The 12,504-nt window shown below is 47.9% G+C and overlaps 1 protein-coding gene across 1 annotated transcript in view; it reads right to left on the minus strand.

The window, feature by feature from the left end:
* Nucleotides 1–12,504, minus strand: part of FAM178B (family with sequence similarity 178 member B) — a 291,246-nt gene that overhangs the window by 196,437 nt on the left and 82,305 nt on the right. Inside the window, exon 7 of the mRNA XM_058194648.1 lies at nucleotides 4,912–5,038. Coding sequence (XP_058050631.1) covers nucleotides 4,912–5,038 — 127 coding nt within the window. The remainder of the gene's footprint in view (nucleotides 1–4,911; nucleotides 5,039–12,504) is intronic.

A 12,504-nucleotide genomic window follows, 5' to 3' on the forward strand; every position in this document is an offset into this window, starting at 1 on the left:
AAGAAGTAAAATAATAGTCTAATTAAACTATTTAAACAATTATTTATTACTGCCAGTGACTGCTGTGGTCAGGAGTATCCCAGCCAACTGACCCATAGATTATAGGTAGTTCTGTGAAGAATATACAGGTAGTCCTCACAAGAGTTCATTTAGTGACCATTTGTTGTAACCCAGGCCCAAGTAGGTAGTAATAAACTTAGTCCATGGAAAAACAAACTTTATTCGAACAGCTGGGAATTACTTCATTCCCAGCGTAGTTCAACTCAAAGTAAAACAAATGCCTCCCAACACAAATTCCTCAGTTATCTCACAAACCTTAGTCCAATTAGGCAAACTGCCAAAGGCCCTTCCTGGCAAATGTCCAGAAGCCACAAAAACAAAGACTTACACGAAGCAGAAGACGAAGGAGAAGACGAGGTACAACATTGTTTTCCAGCAAAGCTGAAACACCGGTGCTGGTCTGTTTTAAGCCTTATGGGAGGGGCCAGTCATCTCTTGGCCTTACTCCTGAGTTGTCCTGTTTGTTTTAGCTGCTCTTGCCTTGTGGCAGCTCTTCTCATGTGTGCATTAGGAACAGGCTCCTCCTGTTCCTCTGCCTCACTACTATCAGTCTCTGGAGGCTCTGGAGTCCGCACCTCACTTCCCGATGGCTCTGGCATCACCTCAGCCTCATCACTGTCCGACTTCGTTGCCAGCTCCGTAGGCTGCTGACGGACCACAACACCATTCAAAGCTGTAACATCTCGGAAAAACTGACTTATGACCGTTTTTCACACTTATGACCACTGGAGCATCCCCATGCCCATGTGATCAAAATTCAGGCGCTTGGCCACTGACTCACAGTTATGACAGTTGCCATGTCCCGGGGTCATGTGATCCCTTTTTGAGATCTTCTGGCAAGCAAAATCAAGAGGGAAGCCAGATTCACTTAACAACCGTGTTACTAACTGAACAACTGCAGTGTTACCACTTAATAATTGGTTTGCCAAAAAACAGCATTTACTTCCAGTATTTGGCCAAATCATGGCTCGCAATGGGGGCAAATATTTGTAGCTTGGGTGTAGGATGATGGTAGAGGTTGGTTTCCTGAGCTTGTGGGTTGGTTTTCAAAGGTTTGGGGGATTTTCCCCCAAATTCCACCGAAGATGTTACCTAGTAACCATTGGTTTGTTTAATGCAGGGGTCGGCAACCCTAAACACTCAAAGAGCCACAAAGATCCTAACCAGAAGCCCCCTGTTCAATTCTGGAGCCAACCGGAAGTCCAGTTCTACCACCATAGAGTCTCCTCCTAGCGCGGCTGCCAACCGGAAGTCCAGTTTCCCGACCATAGAGTCTCCTCCTAGTGCGACGTCCTTTTTTCTCTACCTGTCCTAACCGAACGGCTACCTACCTATTTTGTCTATCTATCTATCTACTGTGTTTCCCCGAAAATAAGACCCTGTCTTATATTTTTTTGAACCCTGAAATAAGCGCTTGGCCTTATTGCCATGCGCTCAAAAGCCTAATTGGGCTTATTATCAGGGGATGTTTTATTTTGGGGGAAACAGGGTATTAGAAATGGTTCTGGCTGGTGAATCAAACCGGGTGGTGGAGGGGGGGTATTTGTCAAGGAACGTATCAATGAAGATTTGCATAATCTTCCCATGGAAGATTAGCTTCTTAGCCTAGTGCAGGGGTCAGCAACCTTAAACACTCAAAGAGCCACAAAGGCCCTAAACGGAAGCACCCCCATTCAATTCTGGAGCCAAATGGAAGTCCGGTTCCCCCCACCATAGTGTCTCCTCCTAGCGTGGGATCCTTTTTCCTCTACCTATCCTAACTGAAAGCCCTATCAATTGTGGAGCTGACTGGTGACAGGGAGCCGCAGCAGAGGGATGAAAGAGCCGCATGCGGCTCCAGAGCCACAGGTTGCTGACTCCTGGCTTAATGACTAAGACCTTCACCTAACCACCATTTATTTGCTTAACGACGGTGGTGTTTGCTTAAAAATTGCCACCAAAAAGGTCATAAAATCGGGTAGGTCGCGTGAGTGACCAAATTTACAACTATCATGACTTACAATTGAAATGGGCAGGCTTCCATTGTGGTCGTAACGCAAGAACTGCCTGTAGAAGCAGTTTTAAGGCTTTGGAAATTATATCTGAGTTTTTCCTAGCTTGGTGCCCGGTATATCCAGAGAACACCATATTGGACATGTATGGTGTGAAAAGATCTGCTCTGATCCACAGCTCCTTTCTTCTTAGCAGAATAGAGAATAATAGAGCTGGAAGGGACCCTGGAGGTCTTCTAGTCCAACCCCCTGTTTAGGCAGGAAATCTTATACCGTTTCAGACAAATGGCTGTCCAATCTCTTCTTAAAAACCTCCAGTGATGGAGCACCCACAACTTCTGGTGGCAGGCTGTCCCACTGGTTAAATGTCCTCACTGTTGGGAAGTTTCTTCTTAGTTCCAGATTACTTCTCTCCTTGATTAGTTTCCATCCACTGTTTCTCATCTTGCCTTCTGGTGCTTTGGAGAATAATTTGACACACAGCCCCCTCTTCTTTGTGGCAGCCCCTCAAATATTGGAACACTGCTATCATGTCACCCCTAATTCTTCTTTTCTCTAGATTGGCTAGACCCGATTCCTGCAACGGTTCCTTTTATATTGTAGGAATTTAGCACCCACCCCTCTCCTAGAAGAATGAAATATTTTAGAAAATATTTAAAAAGGCAGAATATATTTCCCTGGATGAGAAATGGAGAAACATGTTTTAAAGACAAAGCAGCTCCCTGCAACTTCCTGCCACCCCCTACCTTTTGTCAATGGGCCATTAAAGCCTCAGCCAAGCTCACTCATTTCCCCCCACCTTTGTCAATAGGTCAGAGGTAGAAACTCATTCTCTTCACCTTTGTCAATGGGCCATCATCATCTGCAACATAATAGGACCCATCTAGCAACAGAAACTCACCACATGACACCTGGGGAGATTACATCAGCCAGCAAGGCTAGCTAAGACCCTCACCCCCTGGGAGTCTGACAGCCAATCAGGATACTCTTCCTGTGCCCCAGAAAGTTCGAAGCTCAGAAAAAGCATAAATCCAGGGAGCGCACAGGATCTCATCTCTTTTTCTGTTCAGGAACTCAAGCCATGTGATCCTGACCACCATTAAGCCATCTTTCCAAGCAGCCTCCATGTTTCCAGTGTCTTTGTCCCCACTTGGAACTGAACCCAGATGGATATTTCTTCCAACAATATGTTAGCCGCTTTACATGTACTTGATGGGTTCCTTTATGCGCATTCTTTCATCAGGATTTGACACTAAACTGGGAGTCAATAAAACTCTTCAAGTGAACAAAAGAATGAATGACTTGGTGCTCTTAAGAGCCCATACAATAAGAGCAGAAAGCAGCTTTAAAGAAACCTGAAAACACTTTTCCTTCTAGCACCCTTCTCCGTTCCGTGCACACCAATATTTATGGTTCTGTTTTGGCCTCTAGTCAAAGCAGACTAGAGCTTGCCGGTTCTGCAAAAAAAAAACACCAAAAAAACCCCCCAACGAAACCGTGGAATGCATTTCACCAGAAGCAAAAGCAAAGACGAAGATGTGCAAGAGGGACATTTCCCAATTACAGCCCTCAAATTCCACGCTTTCCCCATTTCCAGAGATAGCACATGGATGGCTCCTTGGCTGCAAGCCCTTAACAATTAAGAAGAAGAAAATGATCTAACGAATATGGTGTAGACGCTTTCTTGATATCACCCCTAGAATGTTTCAGAATTGGGCAAAGCAACACACAAGTAAGAATCCTGTGGTGCTATTCCCAAGGGCCAAACAAATCTTGTCTGGAACATTCCCGATTTTACGGTTTAAGGGCCTCCCACAAAAAAACCCCCACCAATCTATGAAGCTGCAGCACAATGGCTCCTGAAAGAAAACAACACGAATTCAAGACTTGCAATCTCTGCGCCGGAACAAAGTCAACGGAAGAGAACGAGGCAGGCTGAATAGGCTGCAATGGGTGCCCTTCCCTTATTTTGACCCTACCTAACCAGTGATTTATTCTCCTACTATTTACAGTTGTGTGCTTGGAAGATATGCAGCCTTGTTTCTTGCCTAAACTTGCATCCCATCAGTCACTGGATTGGTTAAGACCTTGGTCCTACCCAGTGGTGAAATTCAAATTTTTGTACTACCAGTTCTGTGGGTGTGGTTTGTTGGGTGTGGTGTGGCTTGTTGGGCGCGGCAGGGGAAGGATACTGCAAAATCCCCATTACCACCCCACTCCTGGGTGAAGGATATATGCAAAATCCCCATTCCCTCCCCACTCCAGGGGAAGGTTAGTGCAAGATCCCCATTCCCACCCAACTCCTGGGGAAGGATATTGCAAACTCTCCATTCCCACCCCACTCCTGAGAAGGATACTGCAAAATCTCCATTCCCACTCCACTCCTGGGGAAGGATACTGCAAAATCTCCATTCCCACTCCACTCCTGGGGAAGGATATTGCAAACTCTCCATTCCCACCCAACTCCTGGGAAGGATATTGCAAACTCTCCATTCCCACTCCACTCCTGGGGAAGGATACTGCAAAATCTCCATCCCTCCCCACTCCTTAGGGAAGGATACTGCAAAATCTCCATTCCCACCTCACTCTGGGGCCAGCCAGAGGTGGTATTTGCCGGTTCTCTGAACTAGTCAAAATGTCCGCTACCGGTTCTCCAGAACCTGTCAGAACCTGCTGGATTTCACACCTGGTCCTACCTGTGTCAACACGGCCTAAGTTTGTATATTCTTACAGTTCTGATATCTTTTTTTTCCCCCTTTGTACACAAAGAGCCCCTGTGTTGCAACAAGGCATTCTTAACACATCAAATAGAGAGGGACAAAATGACAAGCGTGCATTGCGGAGATCAATCTCAACTCACTCTAAGTTTTCCGATATGAATTCATACTGAACGAGTCCAGCGGGGAACAAGGTAGAAGCGCAGGCTCCGAAATTGTAGAAGGTTTGGGTGATGTCCTTCAGCTCTGGGCACCAAAGACCAGCGTCTCCTAAGAAGAGAAAGAAAGGGTGAAGATCAGTAGACCAAAAGGCACAAGAGGACAACTTGTGATTGGATTTCTGGGTTTACGAGCAGTTTGGGGGTAAATATTCCTTGCCATACCCAGAGTCACTCTTCCCAAATGTGGGAAGAAATATCCATCTGATTCAGTTCCAAGCCAGGAGAAAAGACACTGGAAACGCGGAGGCTGATTGGAAAGATAGTTTAATGATAGAGAAGAACCACATGGTGGTTTGAGGTCCCTGGGCAGCTGACCACATGGAGTTGAGAGTGAGGGGTTTTGTATACCTTCTCTTGGGGCTATGAACTTGAGCTTCCTGTTCCTGTGCAAGAATCTATATTCTATTGGGTGTTGTCAGATTCCTATGGGGTCATGTTTGTCTGAGCTCTTGGTTCGGTTGAAGTTTGCTGGGTGATACAATGTCTTTAGGAGATTGCAATGCAGTGGGGGCTCTGTGTCTTCTGCTAAATTGTCCTATTATGTCCTGGAGGGTCATGTCTTAATGCCATCTCCTTGGAGCTGAAGGTCTTTTGTCTCGTAGATAGGCTGGCCCAATCCTGCTGAAGGCTAAAGAAAGGTGGGGGGGGGACCAGAGCATGTTTCTCCTTTAGGGAAATATAATATTCTGCCTTTTTTCATATTTCCCAAAATATTTCGTTCTTCTACGAAAGGGGTGAGTGTTTTTATGTCTCGTGGGTTTTGCACTTGAGCTTCCTGATCCTGTGCAAGGATATGTATTCTATTGGCTTTTGTCAGACTCCCACGGAGCCATGTAGGGGTCATAGCTGGCTCTATAACAGGGGTGAAATGCTCCCAGTTCGGACCGGATCGCCTGATTCAGTAGCGATGGCAGCGGGTGGTTCAGAGAACAGGTAGCAAAAATCCCTCCCTCCCCATGCCCAGCTGAGCCATGCGATCATCAGAGGTTTTTTGTTTTTTTTTTAACTTTTAAAAGCATTTTGTCTTTGGCTGAAAAAATGCTTTTAAAAGTAAAAAAAAAAAAACAGCCTCTGATGATTGCTCATTGACCCTTGCTTGTTGGAAGGTCACCAAAGTTAATCTAATGGCCCCGGGAGACTGCAACCGTCATAAATATGATTCAGTTGCCAAATGCCTGCAATTTTGACCACTTCATCTTGGAGATGCTGCAATGGTCTTTGAACGATCTTTGAAAGGTCGTTAAACAAACCCTTGTAAGTCAAGGACTACCTAACAGATGTAAAAAGTGGCAGCTGTGACTCCACAGTCAGGGCAACAGTACACAGTTCATAGGTTGCAGATTTTTAATATCCTAGAAGGAAGCGTTTCCCAGCCCTAAGAAAATGTGGTTTTCGAAACAGTTATGGAAGAGGGCCGGGCTTTTTGCATCGAGTCCACGTTCTGCCAAGGAACGGATAACCGCTTCCACAGGGCCCATTTAAACTCTGCTTTCATAATGAAGCATGAAAGAAATTGTGATACCAGCTGGGCAAAAGCAAAGCAATATAAGACAGGTAAGCTATCTCTTCATTCATCCCGCGGTGCTGAAAAGCTTCTTTCCTTCTGTCCCTTCCTTTAAAAGGTGTAATTAAGGGTTAAAAACGACACTGCTTAAATAGCAAGCGATGGGCCAGAGCAAGGGTCTCCAACCTTGGCAACTTTAAACCTGGCGGACTTCAACTCCCAGAATCCACCGGTCACCAAAGCTGGAGGACTTCAACTCCCAGAATCCCCCGGCCAGCAAAGCTGGAAGACTTCAACTCCCAGAATCCCCTGGCCAGCAAAGCTGGAGGACTTCAACTCCCAGAATCCCCCGGCCAGCAAAGCTGGAGGACTTCAACTCCCAGAATCCCCTGGCCAGAAAAGTTGGAGGACTTCAACTCCCAGAATCCCCCGGCAAGCAAAGCTGGAGGACTTCAACTCCCAGAATCCCCTGGCAAGCAAAGCTGGAGGACTTCAACTCCCAGAATCCCCTGGCCAACAAAGCTGGAGGACTTCAACTCCCAGAATCCCCATAACCAGAAAAGCTGGAGGACTTCAACTCCCAGAATTCTGGGAGTTGAAGTCTGCCAGGCTTAAAGTTGCCAAGGTTGGAGACCCCCCCAGGCCAAAGTATGTCCTCCTCTCGCCCACGCCTCGCTGTTGAGTCAAAAAAACGTTGATGAGAACAGCAGATGTTATTTATGCATTGATACGTAACATGAAGCGTAACCAACTTCCCCATTAAAGGTGCAATTTACAGGAGCCCAAGACAAAAGCTCTTTATTCCATTTTTGCACCAATCACATTCATTATGTAGCTCTTTCCGGAGCCCAGACATGAGAAATCACAAACCCAGACGTTTCTCGTTGTGGCAAGACAAAATAAATTAAGGTGCTGCTCACACTGATGAAGGAAAGATCAAGCTAAGAATCCCAAAAGTGCTTTTCTTTTTTTTTTTCCCAAGAGTCAACTGGACTTTCTGGTTTTTCTTTTGAAGACGTTTCGCTTCTCATTCAAGAAGCTTCTTCGGTTCTGACTGGATGATGCGGAATGGAAGGATTTATACTCCTTGCAGACAGCTGGTCATTTGCATCCTTTTAGAGGGTCGTTGAGGCCACTTGGAGGTTTTATCTGTGTCCTCAGGGTCGCCTGAGTGGTGCAAATGGTTCCTGTAGTCTGCCATTTTTCCTCTGGAAATCCATTCCTACTCCCACACCATTGCAAGGATGTTCATCCCAAATTGTATAGCTAAAAGTCTGTAGAGATTCTCCGTCATCCAGGTCATATTTGTCCCAAAAGTGCTTTTTTTCAAGAGGCAACTGGACTTCCTTGTTTTTTTCTTTTGAAGAAATTTCACTTCTCATCCAAGAAGCTTCTTCAACTCTGAAGAAGATGAGGTTCTTCTCTAAGATAGGGTTTCTCAGCCTTAGCAATTTTAAGATGGGTGGACTTTTATCTCCCAGAATTCCCAGATGGTGGGGAATGAAAACAAGAAGCGAAACGTCTTCAAAGACATACCAGAAAGTCCAGTTGCCTCTTGAAAAACCACCTTTGGGACAACCATGGCCTGGATGACTGAGAATGACTAGGAGGTCTCTCATTCAAGGCCACGACTAATCATGTGAAGATGGGGGATACAAAGAGTCATGGGCATTAATTGCTGGCCCAGATCTTTGGTCCGCTGATTTTAACTGCTTCGGGGAATGAGCCAAGGTAGCAATTGCATAGCTTCCCACCGTGCTGTGAAGTTTGACTCAGAGATTCGCCCAGCTGCCAGTGGGACGGCACAAACACAGCTGCCAGTATCTTCTCTAGCTGCTTTGGCTTGTCGCTTGTTGTGGTCCGCCAGCAGCCCATGGAGCTGGCAACAGAGTCAGACAGTAAGGAGGCTGGGGAGGACAATGGGTCAGTCCTGGAGGCCGGGGAAGGCCCGGACGAGGACTCTGCATCAGAAGCAGAGATGGAGCCTGGGCCATCTGGGAGTGATGCGTGGACTCCGGAGCCTCCAGAAGCAGACAGCAGAGAAGCAGAGGAACAGGAGGAGCCTGTTCCTAGTGCACGCATGAGAAGTGCTGCCAGAAGGCAAGAGCAGCTGAAGTAAAAAGGACGACTTGGGAGTAAGGCCAGAAGATGATTGGCCCCTCCCACAAGGCTTAAAAGAGCAGCAACGGCTCTTGGGTTCTTTGTAGAAAAGCAACTTTGATTCCATTGCTTCTTGTCAGTGTCTCTTGAACTTTGTGAGGGGTTTGCCAACGAAGGTTGGTGATAAGGCCAAGGGACTGGTTATTAAGAATTTTGTTTTGGACGAATTTTGTTTTGTTTTAATAAAATACGTTGTTGAGGACTGCATGGTGTTTAGCAATCACTACTTGAGGTCACAACTTCGCTGGGCACATTGTGGGAGAGGCCAAGATGCCCCTTGGAGCGACTGGGCTAGGGAAATGAATGCGAGGAGGGGATGCCAAGATGCCCCTTGGAGCGACTGGGCTAGGGAAATGAATGCGAGGAGGGGATGCCAAGATGCCCTAGCATCTTAGCTATGGAGGGGAGGAGACTCTAAAGAGAGATGGACAGGGAGGGGCTGCCTGCTCCACAAATGCCTGAAGAAACTCTGCAAAATTCTTCTTTGCAAGGTGTCATCTCAAGCTGGAGCTAATCCGAGACTTAATCAGCTTAGCTTTTTAAGCTCCGGGATGTCACGGGAGGCGCAGGGAAGGAGCCGCAGATAAAGACCTCTTAGGGGAGATTTCCACCCAAATTCTGGAGCCTGACGTCTGTTCTCTCCATCTCTTCCCTTCGGCTGGAGACGCTGATAACCTGGCGGGCCTCTCCAGGTGACTTCAACGCTCCCCGGGCCCGATTATCAGAGAGAAAGGGGATCTTCGGCCCAAACCTCTGCTTTGCCTTGCAAGCCGTTTGCCGCCTGCTTTCTCTTCGGTTGAACAGCTTTTCCAAATGGAGAGGGAGGAGGAGGAGGGGAAGAGGTAGAGGAGAGAGGGAGCAGGAAGAGGAGGGGAGGGGATGGGATATGGAGAGAGGGACGGACAGTGGGAGGAGAAAGGTAGAGGGAGGAGGGGTGGATGGCAAAGAGTAGGGGACAGAGGGAGAGGGAGGGTGAAGGAGGAGGGGAAAGGTAGGGAAGAGAGGGAGAGGGAGAGGAGGGGAGGGAGGGACAGTGAGAGGAGAGGGAGGAGGAAAAGGGAGAGGAGGAGGGAAAGGTAGTGGAGAGGGAGCAGGAAGAGGAGGGATGGGGAGGGAAGACGGGCAGTGGGAGTACAGGAGGAGGAGGAGGAGAAAGGGAGAGGGAGGAGGTGGATGGGAAAGGTAGGGGAGAGGGAGAGGAGGAAGGGGAGAAAGGAGCAGGAAGAGGAGGGAGGGATAGGGGAGACAGGGATAATGGGAGGAGAGGAGGAGGAGGAGGGAAGAGTGGGCGAGGAGGGCGGAGGAGGGGAAAGGATTGGGGAGAGAGGGAGCAGGAAGAGGAAGGGAGGGGATGGGGAGGGAGGGACAGTGAGATGAGAGGGAGGAGGGAAAGGAGGAGAGGGGGAGGAGGGGAGGGACAGTGGGATGACGGAGGAAGAGAAGAAAGGGAGAGGGAGGAGTGGGATGGGATGGGAAAGAGTAGGGGAGTGATGGAGGGGGAGGCGACTGGATAAAGGCGCAGGAAGACGGTAGGGGAGAGAGGGACAGTGGGAGGACAGGGAGGGAGGGAGGAAGGAAGGAAGGAAGGAAAGAAGAGAAAAAGGAAGGAAGGAAGGAAGAAGCTCCAGCCAAGAGAAGGGCGACAGGTTCCCCGGTCCCTCTTCCTCCCTCACCTCACAATTACCTGACGCCTGGCCGGGTCCCGTCCCCTGCAATTTTAAAGATGCTCAGCTGGGACAGGGCAGTAAAAAGCCTCTGGGGATTTGGAAGGAAACCGGAGGATGTGGGGGAGACTGGGAGGCCCGGACCAAAGAGCCTTTATCTGCCCCCAAAGGCGAAGAAGGAGGCGGAAACAGCGGAGGAGTTAAGATGGGGCGAAACATCCCTTATTTATTCACAAGACCTCCGTCCCCGCTGAGCTTCCAGGAATCTCCACGCCATAATAAAATAAGCTTGAAGAATTAATTGTGGGATAGGACATGACGGTTATGAACGTTGAACTATATTAAAAAGGAGAAAACTTCAGAAAACGCCTCAAGGACAGGTAGAGGGTCACCGTTTATCCAGTACCAAGGATAAATAAAGGGTTGCAAATGAAGTTGGCGCGTGCATTGCAGGAGACAAGCCGCCCTAGAAAACGACGGTTGGTGCGTCGAGGGGAAACCATGCCGAGACCATCTTAGCTTTCTGCTGACGACACAAGATTGTTAGATTGCATGTAAAAGAGACGGGGCTTCAATTGCGGCCACCAAACTTGACTGTTTTGGCACCCCCTCTTGCGCAAGCAGCCCCTAGTTCGGGTATAGCAATAGGACTTAGACTTACATACTGCTTCACGGCGCTTCACAGCCCCTCTCTAAGCGGTTTACAGAGTCAGCCTCTTGTCCCCCAACAATCTGGGTCCTCATTTTACCCACCTCGGAAGGACGGAAGGCTGAGTCAACCTTGAGCCAGTCAGGATCAAACTCCTGGCTGTGGGCAGAGTTAGCATGCAATACTACATTCTAACCACTGTGCCACCATGGCAAGAAGGAAGGAAGGAAGGAAGGAAGGAAGGAAGGAAGGAAGGAAGGAAGGAAGGAAGGAAGGAAGGAAGGAAGGAAGGAAGGAAGGAGGAATCAAGGAATCAATAGGACTTATATATCATGTCACAGTGGTTTACAGCCCTCTCTAAGCAGTTTACAGAGTCAGCCTTTTGCCCCCAACAATCTGGGTCCTCATTTTACCCACCTTGGAAGGATGGAAGGCTGAGTCAACCTTGAGCCAGTGAGGATTGAACTGCTGGCAGTGGGCAGAATATTACATTCTAACCACTGCGCCACCGAGGCTCATGTATGATTCCACCCAACCGCCTTCCACTCAGAAGTATGTACATGGTCTGCCAACCTTGGCGACTTAAAGGCTCCAACCTTGGTGACTTTAAGGCTTGTGGACTTCAATTCCCAGAATTCCCCAGCCGGCATGGCTGGCTGGGGAATTCTGGGAGTTGAAGTCCACAAGTCTTAAAGCGGCTAAGGTTGGAGACCCCTGATTTAATCTTTCCCGAGATTATTGCCTCATTAGATTTCGCCAACATCACCCAAGAACTCACCGGACCTCATGCCAGAATGCCAAACTCAAAGATTTCATCTAGCATGAAAAATGGCAAAAGCTCTGACCCTCGCAGAGCAATGAGGACGTTCTCAAATGGGAAAACAGCTCACGAAGGACCCAGCTGCCCTGTTCTAGAAGGGAAATCTGGTGCCAGTCCCTGACTCATGGTTTGTTTTAACAATAATGCACTGACTAAGCTCCAATTAGCCAATACACCATGTTCTCATTAGAGTTTAGTGCAGGAATCCCAAGCCGTTCGGGGTCATTGGACACAGTTGGCATTTTGAGAGCATGTTATGAGCATTCCCACACAATGGTTGGTGAAAAACTCATACGGCCAGAAGGCAGACAAAGTACACTTGATTTTTTTCTAAAAATACGACGCTCAGATATTTCTGTAAAATACCAGTCATGCACAAGGCAGGGTTTTGTTCTGCTGTTGAGAAAGAAAGAAAGAAAGAAAGAAAGAAAGAAAGAAAGAAAGAAAGGAAGGAAGGAAGGAAGGAAGGAAGGAAGGAAGGAAGGAAGGAAGGAAGGAAGGAAGGAAGGAAGGAAGGAAGGAAGAAAGAAAGAAAGAAAGAAAGAAAGAAAGAAAGAAAGAAAGAAAGAAGGGAGGGAGGGAGGGAGGGAGGGAGGGAGGGAGAAGGGAGGGAGGAAGGAAGGAGGAGGGAGGAGGAGGGAGGGAGGGAGGAAGGAAGGAAGGAAGGAAGGAAGGAAGAAAGAAAGAAAGAAAGAAAGAAAGAAAGAAAGAAGGAGGG

The sequence above is a fragment of the Ahaetulla prasina genome, chromosome 9, assembly GCF_028640845.1.
Source record: "Ahaetulla prasina isolate Xishuangbanna chromosome 9, ASM2864084v1, whole genome shotgun sequence".
NCBI lineage: Eukaryota > Metazoa > Chordata > Lepidosauria > Squamata > Colubridae > Ahaetulla > Ahaetulla prasina.